The sequence below is a fragment of the Trichophyton verrucosum genome, assembly GCF_000151505.1.
Source record: "Trichophyton verrucosum HKI 0517 chromosome Unknown contig00124_1.f1.exp, whole genome shotgun sequence".
Classification (NCBI taxonomy): Eukaryota; Fungi; Ascomycota; class Eurotiomycetes; order Onygenales; family Arthrodermataceae; genus Trichophyton; species Trichophyton verrucosum.
This window is the reverse complement of record NW_003315552.1, coordinates 9,531-24,757: the sequence shown is the minus strand read 5'-3', so window position 1 is coordinate 24,757 and position 15,227 is coordinate 9,531. Positions and strand designations below refer to the sequence as shown.

Below are 15,227 nucleotides of genomic sequence, written 5' to 3'. Positions count from 1 at the left end.
TGGGCGCCCAAGTCTTCCTCAAGAAGTCTCCCGACGTTTTTCAACTATGGCATCCAACGCGCAAGAACCTTCGAGCCCCTCGGCTTCCTCTATATTCCTCCCACTCTGCAGGCGGTCTCGGCGTGGCTCCCACACTTCTATCACTAGTGAAGCTGAAAAGGAGAACCTAACAGAGGCCCTAGATCAGATACACAGCGCTGCTTCACAGATGGGAACCCTCACCGTGTTTAATGAATACACGAATCCACCGGTTCGATCCGTAGCCATCGATAACAAGGGTCTGGTGGGAGATCTCCAAGGTGGATTAAGCGGCCTTTACAACATTTTCAAAGCATCTGTTGGGGGAGTTAGGGAAATGGTTGGCGGCCCCAGCAAAGCTGCAGACGCTTTATCCCAGGACCCAGGAAACAATGATTCCTCAAAAGCCCCGGTTGTTGGTGCTCGCCTTGCAGACACTTCATCTACTCATATAGCCTCGACACAGGCTTCGGCTGCAAACTCCCCCGTCATGGGAACATTCCCATCGCTCTCAGAGGGAGCCGGAAGTAGCCAGCCTAAAACCATCAAGATTTCTTCCAAAGCTGCGAGCGTCTCATCTAAGACATCGATACCCGCCGGAAACCCATTAAAGTCTCCACTACTACCATTATCTAAGGTACACCAACCAGCTACAGCAGACCCCACTGTGACTGAGATAAATGTGAATGCTATTAAAGATGGCCATCATCATCACAGAAGTAATTCCGGGAGCTTATCGTCTAGTCTGCTGATGAACTCTGATACAATAACCTCTGAGCGCAAGGATCGACCATCCCATCTATCTTCTAGTCAAGTATCCCAAGAGTCCACCGTAGCTATGAGATCTCAATCACCCATACTATTGGCAAAGGCAAACAGTGGTAGCTACAGAGACTTCCAGGAATCCGACTTCAACCAAACAGCTTTTCCTGAACCGACATCTCACGATGGGTCAATATCTCCGAAATTATACTCAAACAGCGCATCCAGGAGCGGCTTATCTGAAATGGATACTTCTATGTATTCTACCCAACAAAAGTTTAACCAAGTTGAAAGTACTCATGATGACAAATATAGGCGCAAAGATACTTATCCTGAGGATTCCAATGTATCACTAGCCATGGATTCTGGCCCAACCTCCATCTCAAATAGCATGTCCAAGTTTGGTGGTTCAACTAACGATGGAAATACCATCGCTACGCTAGACACGTCAGTGTCCATGACAGATCATGGGATCCCCTCGGCACACTCATCAAAGGCATCAATTAACGTACCTAAAGAGAAGTTACCGCCCCGTGTTACCCAGCCGCATGTTCCTAGATTTGTATTTCCTAGCATTTCATCCTCAGAATCTTCCCAAACAGTCTCCACCACTGGAAATACTTCAAAACATGTTCAAAAGGAATCTGAGAAAGCCAGCCAAACGAACAACTATCCTTTCTATCCACGATGGGGCCAAAGCGAGGCGCAAACCAGCATCAAGAATAAACTGCTTAGCAAGGAGTTTTGGATGAGAGACGAAAACGCAAAAGATTGCTTTTACTGTGGCGAGCCTTTCTCAACTTTTAGAAGAAAGCACCATTGCAGGGTTTGCGGACAAATCTTCGATGCTAAATGCACTACCCTTATCTCTGGAGCTTCTTTTGGATATTCTGGTTCCATTAGAGTCTGCAAACCATGCGACGCTGTTATCAATGCCCCAAGGGACGATTCTTCCGATTTTTCTGGCGATGAAGTGCGCAACCCAGTCGTTATCAATACTAGGGGGTTGGAGTCTCCGGGGGATCACCTGAGTCTCAGCAATATAGGAGAAGACGACGCTAGCTCTACCGTATCACAGTCTCTAGATCATGTACTAAAAACCCCGACCATGGCAATACCCGCCACACGACGTACTGGTGATGGAAATCATAGACGATCAGCTATCCTGGAAATAGACTCGGATCGTCAACTTGCTCGGCCAACCTCATCAAGATCTTTGAAGTCAGGAATAAGTAGGTCGCATTCGGTTCCACATAAAAGACACCATTCAAGGACACAATACATACGCAACTTCAAACCCTACCATGACGAAAGAGCGCCATTCCAAAGGCGCTTTGGAGATGATACTCTTGGTGACAAATTGCCTGCATTCCATAGAGATAATATCATCGATCCTGACTTAGCCCAATATCTTTCCGATGATGCTTCAAGTGAAGAGGACCAGCCAAGCTTGTTCTCAGTTGTTGGTGAAGGCTCACTGTCGCGAAGCGGCGGAGATTCTGAGAAGGCTACATTTGGAGGTCTGCTTGCTGCTGTTAAAAAAGGTCGCTCTCGTTTTGGCGATAAGAGTGGGTTATATCCTTCGCGTGACATAGACGATGGGAGTGTTAGTAGTTCTCGTGCTATTAATTTGCCACGTTCAGCTAGGAGGCGAAATTTGAGCGTTGCAAGCAGCGTTCACCAACGGATCTCTCCCCGAAATTCGAAGGAAAACCCATCTCTCCATCATATACACGATATAAGTGCCCCAGCATTCACCACTCCAGCAAACCCTGCAACTACTGGGTTCAAAATGACCAGGAGTGCCTCCATGAGAGGTGCTGGGGCGCCTGCCATTGAGCTAAATAAAGCCAGTCTAGACCATGTGCGCAAACTGCTGCACCAGCAGCTACGTGATTCATCAGTACCGAACTGTCAAAGCTGGGAAACCGCACTCCTGCCTATTCTATTGAAGGCAACAGATGACGTCGAACCTGATGTCCAGCATGGTGATGATATGGATATTCGCCATTATGTCAAGCTTAAAAAGATCCCGGGCGGCCGACCGAGTGATACAGCTTATGTTTCTGGTCTGGTTTTTACAAAAAATCTAGCTCTAAAGAGTATGCCGAGAAATATCTCACACCCCAGGATCCTCATTGTTACCTTTGCCTTGGAATACGCGCGCCAACAGCAGCACTTCATGAGCTTGGAGCCAGTTATTCGTCAAGAACGGGAGTTTCTAGAGAACCTCGTCAACCGAATAGCAGCTCTTAGCCCTAACTTACTGTTGGTCACAAAACATGTGTCTGGCTTAGCCCTGCAGTTGCTAGAAAAAGCGAACATTGCCACGGTTTGCAACGTTAAGGAGTCTGTCGTGGAAGCTGTCTCGCGTTGCACACAGACTAGGATTATCACCTCTATGGATCGTCTGGCTGCGTCTCTATCTTACACCGGCCACTGCGGGAGTTTTGATTTGAAGACTTACGTTTATGGCAAACGCAAAAAGACATACGTGTACATTTCCGGCTGTCCAAAGGAACTGGGATGCACAATTGTACTTCGTGGTGCTAACAATGATGTTCTCGTCGAGATTAAGCGGATCACAGAATTCATGGTGTACGTGGTGTACAATTTGAAACTTGAGACTTGCTTAATGAGGGATGAGTTTGCAAAAATTCCATCCTCTCCCTCTAAGCTTGCTCAATCAGGGCAAAAAAGCCCAAATCCCCCAGGCACACAATCAGGCGATGACTCAACTTCTTACACTGTCAAAAGTGAAACAGCTGATACCCCCGTCCCAACAGATGGAGATTTTGGTAATGAAGTGTCTGCGCCTGAGAAAAGCCTACCTGCCATACTAACACAGGGCCAACCGGATGAAAGCGATGTTCCTCCTCCGGCTTTCTACGAAGACATGGTAGAGAAACATCAAGTTAAGCTGTTGTCAGCCTCTCCATTTGTGAAATTCCATCAACCATACCTTCTTATGCGCGCGCGAGCCTTAGAACGCCAACTTGCCTATCTTAAACGCCTGCGTGACCAAGACTTCTCCCAAGAGTCCTCTCCGGAAGAGAAAACGAAATCCGAGAAATTCTTCCTGATCACTCCGGAGATGATACACGAGTCATTATCTGGTGCATCCAGTAAAGTGAAAGAAGTAATCCATGCAGTTCATGATGCTGAATATGACAGAGCGTTGCATCACTACGAAACTCAAAAACGGCAATGGGAAGCATATATATCGGGGAACAGGAATCTCTTTGACCCGCATGCTCATCAAAATATAGTCGTGTTGTATAGTTTGGTCTGTACAAAAACGTCTATTCCATGCGCTGGCCCCGATACTTTTGCGCTAGCATTTTACAATCAACACGAAATTGATAATAAGCTGTTTGAGGAGGATTGCACCCTTGGGCAATACGTTGAAGATTTATGCCATAGTGCAAATGCTGTTTGTGCAGCAAACGGTTGTGAGGAACGAATGTTCGAACACCATCGTCAATACGTTCACGGCGAAGCCCAAGTCAGCGTATTCGTTCAACCGTACCCGTCAAAACTACGGGGACTTCAAGACACAATTCTAATGTGGAGTTGCTGCAAGAAGTGTGGCAATGAGACGCCCGCGATGCCCATGTCGGATAGTACCTGGCGGTATTCATTTGGAAAATATCTAGAGCTTTCGTTCTCCAGCGCTGACTTGCATGCTCGAGCTGGGGTTTGCCCCCATGATCTGCATCGAGATCATCTACGGTACTTTGGGCTTAAAGATATGGCTCTACGAATACACTACGACCCCATCAACTTGCTGGAAATCATTGTTCCTCGCCCAAGAGTCACTTGGAAAGTGGATAAAGACCTGAGGGTCCGTAATGAAGTCTACCTTGCAGCGCAGAGAAGGATAAATAAATTTATGGCATCAGTCAAAGCACGACTTAAATCCATAAATGTTGAAAGTGTCATGCCCGAAATAGCACAAGCTTGCCAGCAGGAAGTTGAAGCACTTAATAAGCGCGCTAATGATGATCATCTTGCACTTATTAAGGAGCATCAAGCCCGGTACATGAACACCCGGTACTGGGAGGTTATTCCTTTGAATACCGTTATCATCTCAACACAAGAAAAGGTCGTTGAATGGGACGCAATATTTGCCGAATTCGAGCGGAACTATTTTCCATCTGAGAAGGACATCAGGCGATTGGCGACTTTACAGCTCAAGAAAATTTTCCTAGATAGAGATGTGTCTGTGACTTCCCTCACATCAAGTGAAGAATCCGGAGCGATACCAGTTGAAACAGAGGAGGGGGTTACAACTCCTTCAGGCTCGCCTCGTTTGACAAGAAGGATGACACTGTCACCACAAGAGGCGAAGCATATGTTAGCCTCGGTGGTGGAAGAACACACCACAAAGCCGATAAAGCAGATTGAAGGTGAAGAACCGAATCCTCAAACTCCCACACCAGGTGCGGACCCCCAGGAAGCAGGTGACATATCGCCAATGAAACCTATAATCGCCTCTGAAAACGAATTCCGGCATTTGGATTTGGCTATCCCATCAAATCTGGTTGAAAAGCTATCTCCTCCAAAGGCTAATACGCCTGACAACGTTGATAGCAACCACCCCGATAATTCAACAGCCAATGATACACCAAATCCCCCGGTGAACGAAGTTGAGATACCAAGTGAGCCTCGCTCGAGCGTTGATAGTAATTCAAACAGCCACGATGTCATAGAAGCCGTCAAGCGTCCTTCAGGTTTACCTCGCCCCCGTGATAGAGGGCCCTATAACTTCAAAGGAAAGTCCCCGCCCTTAATGAGAACGCTATCACAGCCAGCACATTCACGACAGCCACTTTCTAGCCCAGTATTACCCCAAGATAAACCCTTGAAACCTAGTGGAGAAAAGCCGGCTGAAATCGGTAAAGGAACCTTCACATCTAAAAGGCAGCGCTTCTCAGAGCGGCTTAGACTCGCAGGATTGAAATCACCAAAATTACCTGGCGGCCCTTCTTTAATACCCCGCTCAGTTGCAAAGAAAAGCTCTCATGTTTCTTATCTTACTCGACATTTCGAGGAATTAAGTCGAGAATTCCAAAAGGAACGAATAATGCAAAATCACCGACGTGCTGCTCAAGGAAAACAATCGCGAGCTTACCCAATGGCATCTTCCAAACCAATTGTTGAAGTATACAAAAGTGTCAGGGATGCTGTGGAGGAACGTGAGCCTGGTTATGAAGAGTTTCCTATGAGTGCGCCCACAGCGATAGTACAGAAGGAAGAGCCCGTAGCCCCAACTACAGAAATTGTTGAAGCTGCCGAACCACCAGTTGCTCGGCCGGAGACTCCTGATAAAATCATTGAGGAGCGGCGGACTTCTGATGAAAGTTTGCGTGATGGTGATCAAACGGAGCAAAACCTTTCAGGAGGAGATGGCGAAGATGAGCACAGTGATGGTGAAAAGAACTATTTGGACGATAGCCGGAATATAGAACCAAGCGATGAGGCTGCTTCACTGTCACCGGATGAAATCGCCCTAGACCTCAAGGAGCTTCCGAAACATGAGCGAACCTCCTTGGTAAAAATGCTTACTAACTTCTGGGCTGAACGTTCCGCAAGTGGCTGGGCTCCCTTGGATTATCCGCTTAGCGACTCTGACCATGTCTTTGCGGATTGCGATATTATTGTCAGGGAAGATGAGCCGAGCTCGTTGATTGCTTTTGCTTTGAACTCCGAAGATTACCAGCAAAAGCTGAAAAGTATCCAGGAACAGAACGAAGCAAGCGATTCAGTAAATGTTGATGCGGGACCCGAGGTTGAACAGTCGTTGCTTCGAAGTACCGGCACACACCTCAAATATCAATTCCAAGAGGGCCAAGCAAAGATGCTTTGCAAAGTATTTTATGCTGAGCAATTCGACGCTCTTCGCAGAAAATGTGGTGTTGCTGACCGTATTGTCGAGTCACTTTCTCGGTGCATGAAATGGGATTCCAAAGGAGGGAAGACGAAATCAGTTTTCCTTAAGACACTAGACGATCGATTTATACTTAAGTCGCTTTCAACCATAGAGACTCAAGCCTTCTTGAAATTTGCACCTGATTACTTCCAGATCATGTCTGAGGCGCTGTTCCATGAACTTCCTTCTGTGATCGCAAAAATGTTTGGTTTTTACCAAGTCATTATCAAGAATCCGGTAACGGGAGTGGAATTCAACTGGTTTCTACTGATTATGGAAAACTTGTTCTACGACCGTACTCCAACTAGGATATTTGACCTCAAGGGTTCTATGCGTAACCGGAAGGTTCAAAGCACCGGAGAAAGAAATGAAGTCCTGCTTGATGAAAATATGGTTGAGTTCATCTACGAGAGCCCACTTTTCACTCGAGAACACTCGAAAAAACTACTTAGCCAAAGCGTCTGGAATGATACGCTATTCCTCGCACGCCAGAATGTCATGGACTACTCTCTCATGATCGCTATAGATGAGAGCAAGCAAGAAATTGTGGTTGGCATTATTGATTGCATCCGAACTTACACTTGGGACAAGAAATTGGAGTCTTGGATTAAAGACCGAGGGTTTGCAGGAGGTGGTAAGAACCGGCCGACAGTGACCAGCCCTAAGGAGTACAAAAGTCGCTTCCGGGAAGCAATGGCTAGATATGTTCTCTACGCCCCTGAGTAAGTTTAGACCTTGGCTGCTCTATCATTTCTAGAGCTGTGCTAACTATATCTCTTAGCTCGTGGCACCAGTTCCATGCTGTCAATCCAAACAAGCAGCCTCCCAAAATCCAAAACGAAACCAAGGATACAATTACCCCACAGAGCAGACTACCAGATGCAGCTGTCCCTCCACCATAATGGCGCTAATACAGTTGTATACCCTTTTGATTACGAATAATGACTTGCGACACTCGTTTACAGATTCTCACTTTTTGGCTTTTTTCTGTATAACAGCACAGAAGCGTTCTGGCACTTCAGATATTCAGACTTTGATATAACACATTTATGGACAATTAAACGACCTTATATCTAGTCTTTCCTGCTAGGTTCGGGAGAACTCTTGGCCATTAATCACCAACAGCCCGTTTGGACATTACTTAACCAATAAGCGGTTAGAAGTGAACATAAGTTAGGTTTCATCAACACCCTCCGCCGCCGCCGCCTCCGCCATCACCACCCCCCCCTCCCGCTCCTCCGCCACCGTCACAGCCGCCCCAACCCCCACCACCGCCATCTCCATGATGCCCATGATGGCCACCCCAGTAGGAGCCACTGCTGTTGTTTCCATAGCCTCCGCCGTCAATGAAGTCACCGTGATTCTTGTACTTTTTCTTAGGATAACCATGAGTTGGTTTTTGATTGTATAACTTAGATTTTCGGGGCGGCGGCTCATAATCACGATCACTGGATGAAAAACACATATTGATCTCGAAACGGCTACCGTTCAAGGCGAATGTCGATAATTAGAGTATTATCAGTGGGTTCAGAGAGCGAAGAGTCGTGCCCTGTTGGAAAATGGCGGGTTTGAATTGGAGTTTGAAGGTATAGAGATTGGTTTGATATTATTAACGGCCTCAGTTTGTCATTTTATGATTTTCTTTTATTGTCGGGAAGTAGAAATTATTTATTAACAAGGACTTTTGGTGCATTATATATATAATTTCTCTACCAAAGTAAATATAGTAGCAAACTTTATTGTTACAACCTAAATAGGTGCCATCAGGCGCTCAAGACTCAGCCGCAGAGTGATTCTCGAAGGATTCCTTCACTGCCTCCTTTGCCTAAATACGAGGTCGCATGGGCGAGGATCGCCCGTCTCCGTTTAAGCCTTTCGTACCGAATCAGCTAGTTCCATTTACGTTTCGTCATTCAAGGCTTGAAGTACATCTGTGGCTGCCTCGCTACAGGAGACCACTGCTGGCAATATTTTCAGCTACCCTAGCCTTTATGTTTCTCGAGGCGGAGTAAGTTGCTTGTCAGCTAGGCCGCGTGAGTGTTGAAAAATGTGATTTTACTTGTCCCCTGATGCTAATATTAAACTCCTAGCAAATAATATAGTATAATGTTGGAGAAAAACGCTTGCTTGAAGGCCTTAATGATGAAACATAAACGCAAGATTGAATGTAGATAGTCATGTAGTATGTTAGAAAATTCATCTGTCGTATCGTCAAAAAGCTACCTATATCCTCAAACTTCGAGTTGTCATAACTTATATCCTATTCTCCAATTTCTTGAAGAGTTTATTAACCCCTTTTTCCATTCGCATTGCACTGTTGCCAAGTTTGCTATACTTGGCAGGTTCATTCCTGTTGGTGGTGGGAGGCTGATCGGACCCCGATGGATTATAGACCTGCTGATGTATGGAATAGTCGCTTGGCCTGGGTTGCTGCTGCTGCTGCTGCGGTTGCTGTTGCTGTTGCTGCTGTGGATAGTTATAGCTATATCCACCAGCAGAGTGCTGGGAAGCCTGGGATTCTCGTCGGGTAAGATGACTATGGTTTTGAGCCAGATGCTGAGTATATTGGTTAACTGGTGGAGGCCCAAAAGTCTGCTGGCCATACAAGTGTGCATTAGGGTCCTGAGGAGGCGGCGCAAAGGTTGAACCATAGCTTCCACGATGGCTAGCCGCAGTAGTTGGAGGAGCTGTCGGAGGGACAGTGGCAGTTGTTGGTAGAGGTCCAAAAGACATACCACCGGGTGGGGGGTGTCCTGGGGTGTATGATTGCTGATTAATACTCGAAGATGCAGGCGAGTATGTCCCCTGGACTCCTGGAACTGTGTAAGGCTGCGGGTTAGAACCGCTAACATTCCCCACACCATGAGGCTGAACAGGTTGGGGGCTCTCGATTTCTCCAGTAGGAGGTGGTGCGAAAGTCATTCCCATGCCCGGGGTGGAAAGTCCTGTGCCTTCGGCAGCATCGGGGGGTGGAGGAGTCGCCTCGCGAGGTTTTATGGGCTCTGGAGCTGGTGGGGCAGCAGGATTATACGCAAGGGGAGCGTACGATGCCGGGGCTTCTTTCTTTTCCTGGGCAGTTGATGCATGAGATGCCGCATCATCTATCGGGCTAACAGGTTGGGTCACAACTTGGACACTGGCGGGAATAACGGGAGGCGTGGGCTGCATGGTTGGATGTGGAGGCGGAGGTGGCGGCGGCGGGATGTTCTTTATGCTATGAACATCAGGCCTTATTTGCTGCTGATGTTGTTGTTGCTGCTGCTGATAACCAGGATCTGATATCGCAACCTTCTCCAGGTTTTGTACCACAGCACTCATTGGAGCTTGCTGGGAAGATGGCTGGATTTGCTGTATATTTTCCAGCTGATTGGGGGCTAGCAACCTTTTAACGGTAGCTAAGAATTGTTTTGCATCGTCCAGAGTCCAGAAATATAGATCAAGCGTATGCAGACGAAAGTATGATATACTTCTATCCACTGGATTCATCCATCCTAAGCGCCATTCATGCTCAGTGCTGACATGAGTTGGAGGAGACACCCCCATACTGTTTCGACATCCATCCACCGTAAGTGTAAAGAGTGTTGGGAAGGTATCAGAAGTTCGTAGGTGGATAGATGACAAAGCTGCAAACAGTTAGAGCTTAACAACACTGCTAAACCCAATCTATATATATATGAAATAGACGACCTACAGCCGTTGAAGGCATCCTGTTCACGGGTCCCAGGATTGTTCGCAATCTCAATTCTGGACCCACCCTGAGTAGGGTTGTGGTAGATATAGAGATAGGAGCCCTTATCGAATCTGTGGTGTGTAGGCTGCGGGGAGGGGGCCGTAAAGTAATAATGAACATCCGAGAACCTGGAATTTCTATCAGCAACAATGTACAGACTTTCAAATGTATCTAAGTCAATTACTTACACGGTCAGAAGCCGTTCTTCGCCTGGGAGGGGGGGCATCTTTAGCACCGTCCTTTAGACAGTTATGTCTATGGAGCAGTTGAACAGCTGGCGGGTGCCGAGAATAAAACCTTCCACTGCACAACTACCAGGCTGTACAGCAAGCCTCCAGGGGAGTAAAAGCCAGAGAAGAGACGCAAAACAAGAGTCTATCTTTTCGTTGCTGGCTGGTTCTCCTCCTTTTTGTTGCCTTCTTATCGTCCCAACTTCTGCGTCGGTTGTACGGAGTATGCGCAGCCCAAATCTCCAACCAATCAGAAGGTGCGACCTAAGCTGCCGGCGCTTAACAGAGTTATTAGTCATGTATTACCAAATAGGTTGATTAGTAATTTCCCGCATTAATTATTATCCGCAGATCTCAAATTTGCCCAAACTGGAAGGGCTCCTTCGCATCTCAAGATTGAAGAACGCGGGAAGAAGAAGAGGAAGAAGAACTAGGAGGGACAGCGACGGCAGCGGGAACAGTGCAACGGTTGATACCCTTGCCAATTGTATATCTACAGTTAGTATTTTGACGTGACACCCACTCATAAGGGTAAAAGACACTAACCTGGTCTCTCTCTAAAAAGTTTTAGGACAGTTGTTGGAGCTGCCTGTTCCATTTCCATCATCCTATATATTGTCTCAACGATACCGGAAGAGGAGTCTGGTTGTTGAAACAAGGGTTCCCTCTTGTTTTAATATTGGCACACATTTCGGAGCTGGCCACGATGTCGCTCGTCAATCTCGCACACGTCTGTTCACATCTTTCAAATGCCAGCAAGGCTCGACTGGCTCTAACGTCCATCCCGAATTCGAATCTTCATCTTGCGCTCTCCAATGCCCTTGTCGAGGCCGGGTTCTTGTCATCTGTCGTTCGAGGAGGACCAACACCACCACCGCAGCACATGTTGCTGAATATACCTGCAGTCAATGACGAATTAGAACCAATCGAACCAGTGACCCAAGCCAATATTGCGTCAAGAAGACTATGGCTGGGCCTCAAGTACTGGCAGAGCCAGCCAGTGCTCTCCAAACTATCAATGGTCAGCAAGCCTACTCGCCGGATATACGTGGATACAGAAGCATTGCGGGACATTGTCAGAGGGTCAAAGAGCCGCACAATCGCTGGGTTGAGGAACCCTGGTGAATGTTTGTTCCTGAGCACAGATTGTGGGATTCTAGAGTCACGGCAGTGCGTGGAGAAGAAAATCGGAGGACTCGTTCTCTGTCGTGCTGTTTAGGTGGGTTGTATCATACGCCATGGTTTCTTTCTGGCATGGGAACGGAGTTGATGGATTGTGTATATAGATCACTTGATCCGCCCTTTCAGTTGAATGTACTATTATCTCTCTCTCTCTCTCTCAAACTGCGCCATGTCTTAATTGTCTTCAGGGAAAGCTACAATGCACTAAGTATGTAACATTGAACTTGACCGCAACTTCTCTGTTCCCAGGTCCCCAACCCCGTCAATAGTTCCTCCATCCAGCCCCAGTTGGTAAGAACACCAAGAGTCATAAGACACTCTGGCCTGACTTTCTCTTCTTACCTGCCGAAATGCCCATTCTTTTACTCCGTATCCCCGTTTTTATGTATCTAGCAGCTTCTGCCAATGGCATTTTTATCGAGTTTATCTTGGCTGCTGATTGGCTGATTTTTCTCCTCCACCCTGAAAGCCAAAAATATGCTCGCGAACCGGCGAGGCAAAAAGGGAAAGCTCGCTCACCCCCAAGCTCGGCGCAAGTCAAGGTGAATGCATTATCTCGATTGCAACGGAGATAAGCACAGGAGCTGCTTCGAGAATGTTCTCCCATCGCGTCCGTTGAGCCAGGTTGAGTGTGACGATTTAATTATCGGCCTCGTATCCCAGCAGAGCGGCCGAGGCTTCCCCACCGCAAAGCGAGCTCCGGCTCTCGCTATATAAAACCCCGGGCGAGGACTTCGACGGAGCCTGCGCTCGCGTGTTGCTGGATTATTCTTCGCAGCCGGTTCCAGGACGGCAGTGTCGGTACCTTGTACTATCCATACCCATACAACATAACTACCGGATAATGTCTCTCTGATGTCGACCTGAACGAAATATTAACCTTCTCCCGCCCACACGCGCACGGCTCAGCAACAGCGAATCTTGACGTGCCTATCTGTGACACTATCAGACTGTGTAGGACGAGAACGAATAAGCCATCTTGGGGTAGAAATGGCGTCCGAAAAGAAAGACATCGATGCGAGCAATGTTGGTTCGACTCGATTGTCGGTGGGAGAGAGTGATGGTGAAAATGCGCCGATTGCAGATATCTTTCAGAATGCGAAAGCTGCTACGGACAAGGAGCGAAAAATGACGCTGCTGCAAGGAATAAGGCTCTATCCGAAGGCACTAGCATGGAGCATTTTGATCTCAACATGCATTGTTATGGAAGGCTACGACATCAGTCTGATAAGCAACTTTTACGCTTTCAGGCAATTCAACCAAAAGTTTGGAGTACGGCTAGAAGATGGAACTTATCAAGTTCCAGCGCCTGTATGTTTGCTAGCAAACCTTCTTGGATACGGATATTTGGAGTCTGGTATACTAATTTTTACTTAGTGGCAAGCTGGTCTCAGCAATGGTGCAGCTGTAGGTGAGATATTCGGCTTATTCCTGAATGGATGGGTCTCGGAACGCTTTGGTTATCGGTGGACAATCCTGGGATCTCTGGCCTGGTTGGCTGCCTTTATATCCCTCTTCTTTACCGCTCAGAACGTACAAACTCTTCTTGCGGGCGAAATCCTCTGTGGCATTCCATGGGGTGTATTCCAGACCCTTACCATCACCTATGCCTCCGAGGTGTGCCCCGTGGCACTACGTGGTTACCTGACAACCTATGTTAACCTCTGCTGGGGACTTGGGCAGCTCATAGGCATAGGAGTAATCCGGTCAATGTTGGATCGAGAAGATGAATGGTCCTTCAGAATACCCTATGCACTACAGTGGATGTGGCCATTACCACTCGCAATTGCAATTTACATGGCCCCAGAATCACCATGGTGGCTAGTCAGGAAGGGTCGCATTGCAGATGCAAAACGCTCGCTTCTCCGGCTGACTAGTCGGAGTGACGAGAGTGATTTCAATGCCGATGAGACCATTGCGATGATGCTTCATACAACAGCTTTAGAGGCTAAAATTACACGTGGAGCCACCTACTGGGACTGTTTTAAGGGAACAGACCTTCGTCGAACGGAAATCGTATGCATGGTCTGGGCTATGCAGAACCTTAGCGGCAACTCCTTTTCGAATTATTCGACCTACTTCCTGGAACAGGCGGGATTGTCCTCATCCCATGCCTACTCGTTTGCTATGGGGCAGTATGCTATTAATATGGTTGGAGTCTTTGGTGCTTGGGGCCTAATGTCCTTCGGGATTGGCCGGAGGACCCTCTACCTTGCTGGTCTATGTGGCCTTTGCGCCATGTTGATGGTTATGGGATTCCTCGGTCTGGTGCCACAGTCACACAGGGACGCGGGATCCCTTGCTACTGGAAGTATGATGATCGTTTGGGCTTTGTTCTATCAGCTTTCTGTTGGCACGGTTACCTATTCGATTGTCTCCGAACTTTCAACACGGAGACTCCAGATCAAGACCATTGTGCTAGGTCGAAACTTATACAACATCGTTGCAATTATATGCAATGTTTTGACCCCTTTTATGCTCAATCCTAGTGCATGGAATTGGGGTAACTATGCCGGTTTCTTCTGGGGAGGCATCTGCTTCTGCTGCATCGTCTACAGTTACTTCCGCCTCCCGGAACCCCAAGGAAGGTCCTTTGCCGAGCTCGACGTCCTATTTGAGCGTGGGATTAGTGCACGGAAGTTTGCTTCTACCGAGGTCGATGTGTTCAGCGAAGAGGTGGCAACCAATGTGATTGACACATATAAAGAGAAAGACTCTGGGAACGTTGAGCCCTAGGGTGTTTTATGGCTAAAAAAATTTTGAACTTTGAAGCTTTGGAGCGTTGGAGCGTTGTTATTTGTCGTTCAATACATATATCCATGTATTCATAATTTATCAAATATATATACACATATATATAATAACGAATGAACGTATTAATATGTCATTATTCTTCCCGTATTGCTCCTGTTATCACTGTATTAGCATACTAGTTGCGGAAGCGAGTCTGCGTCATTTACGGACGACAGCTGGTAGCTTTGAGGAAAGCGTATCTTCCCCCAGGCGGGCTCAAGGTTGATACTGCGGGTATCACCTTCTGAACACTATGTCAAGGATTGGTTTAATATCGCTTAGGGGCTCTTGCTGGCAGTCGTTAAACTATCTTCCAGGTACAAAAACGGTATCAAGATACTACAGTATGAGACAGTAACGTTCCCTCAAGCCACAGCTTATAACCCAGGAACTTCAAGGCCGGTTCTTTGGTGGAGAGACAGCCTAGCAGGTTGAGATACCGCCTGAGCAGGTGAATATCTAAGCTATCAACTTGTTTCTCCAGATATTATTGGGCTTCGCCATCGCCAGATAGTTCATATTCTATGCAGTTGACGCCAACACTCCAGGACATCGCAGATCATCCCGTTTCCCCTCCCAG

The 15,227-nt window shown here is 47.3% G+C and overlaps 4 protein-coding genes across 4 annotated transcripts; 3 read left to right on the top strand and 1 right to left on the bottom strand.

The window, feature by feature from the left end:
* Positions 1-46: 46 nt before the first annotated feature.
* TRV_01658 (uncharacterized protein) lies at positions 47-7,614 on the top strand (the record flags this gene model as incomplete). Its single annotated transcript, XM_003024113.1, has 2 exons — positions 47-7,434; positions 7,470-7,614. The coding sequence occupies 2 exons, from the start codon at positions 47-49 to the stop codon at positions 7,612-7,614; spliced, it is 7,533 nt and encodes a 2,510-aa protein (XP_003024159.1).
* Positions 7,615-8,965: 1,351 nt separating this feature from the next.
* On the bottom strand, positions 8,966-10,255 carry TRV_01657 (uncharacterized protein; the record flags this gene model as incomplete). The annotated part of the gene is made up of 1 exon (XM_003024112.1): positions 8,966-10,255. One exon carries the CDS (start codon positions 10,253-10,255, stop codon positions 8,966-8,968), a length of 1,290 nt encoding a protein of 429 aa, XP_003024158.1.
* Positions 10,256-11,378: 1,123 nt separating this feature from the next.
* TRV_01656 (uncharacterized protein) lies at positions 11,379-12,429 on the top strand (the record flags this gene model as incomplete). Its single annotated transcript, XM_003024111.1, has 3 exons — positions 11,379-11,842; positions 11,959-12,062; positions 12,137-12,429. 3 exons carry the CDS (start codon positions 11,379-11,381, stop codon positions 12,427-12,429), a joined length of 861 nt encoding a protein of 286 aa, XP_003024157.1.
* A 415-nt stretch (positions 12,430-12,844) lies between these two features.
* Positions 12,845-14,590, top strand: TRV_01655 (MFS maltose permease, putative; the record flags this gene model as incomplete). The annotated part of the gene is made up of 2 exons (XM_003024110.1): positions 12,845-13,165; positions 13,232-14,590. 2 exons carry the CDS (start codon positions 12,845-12,847, stop codon positions 14,588-14,590), a joined length of 1,680 nt encoding a protein of 559 aa, XP_003024156.1.
* Positions 14,591-15,227: the final 637 nt, after the last annotated feature.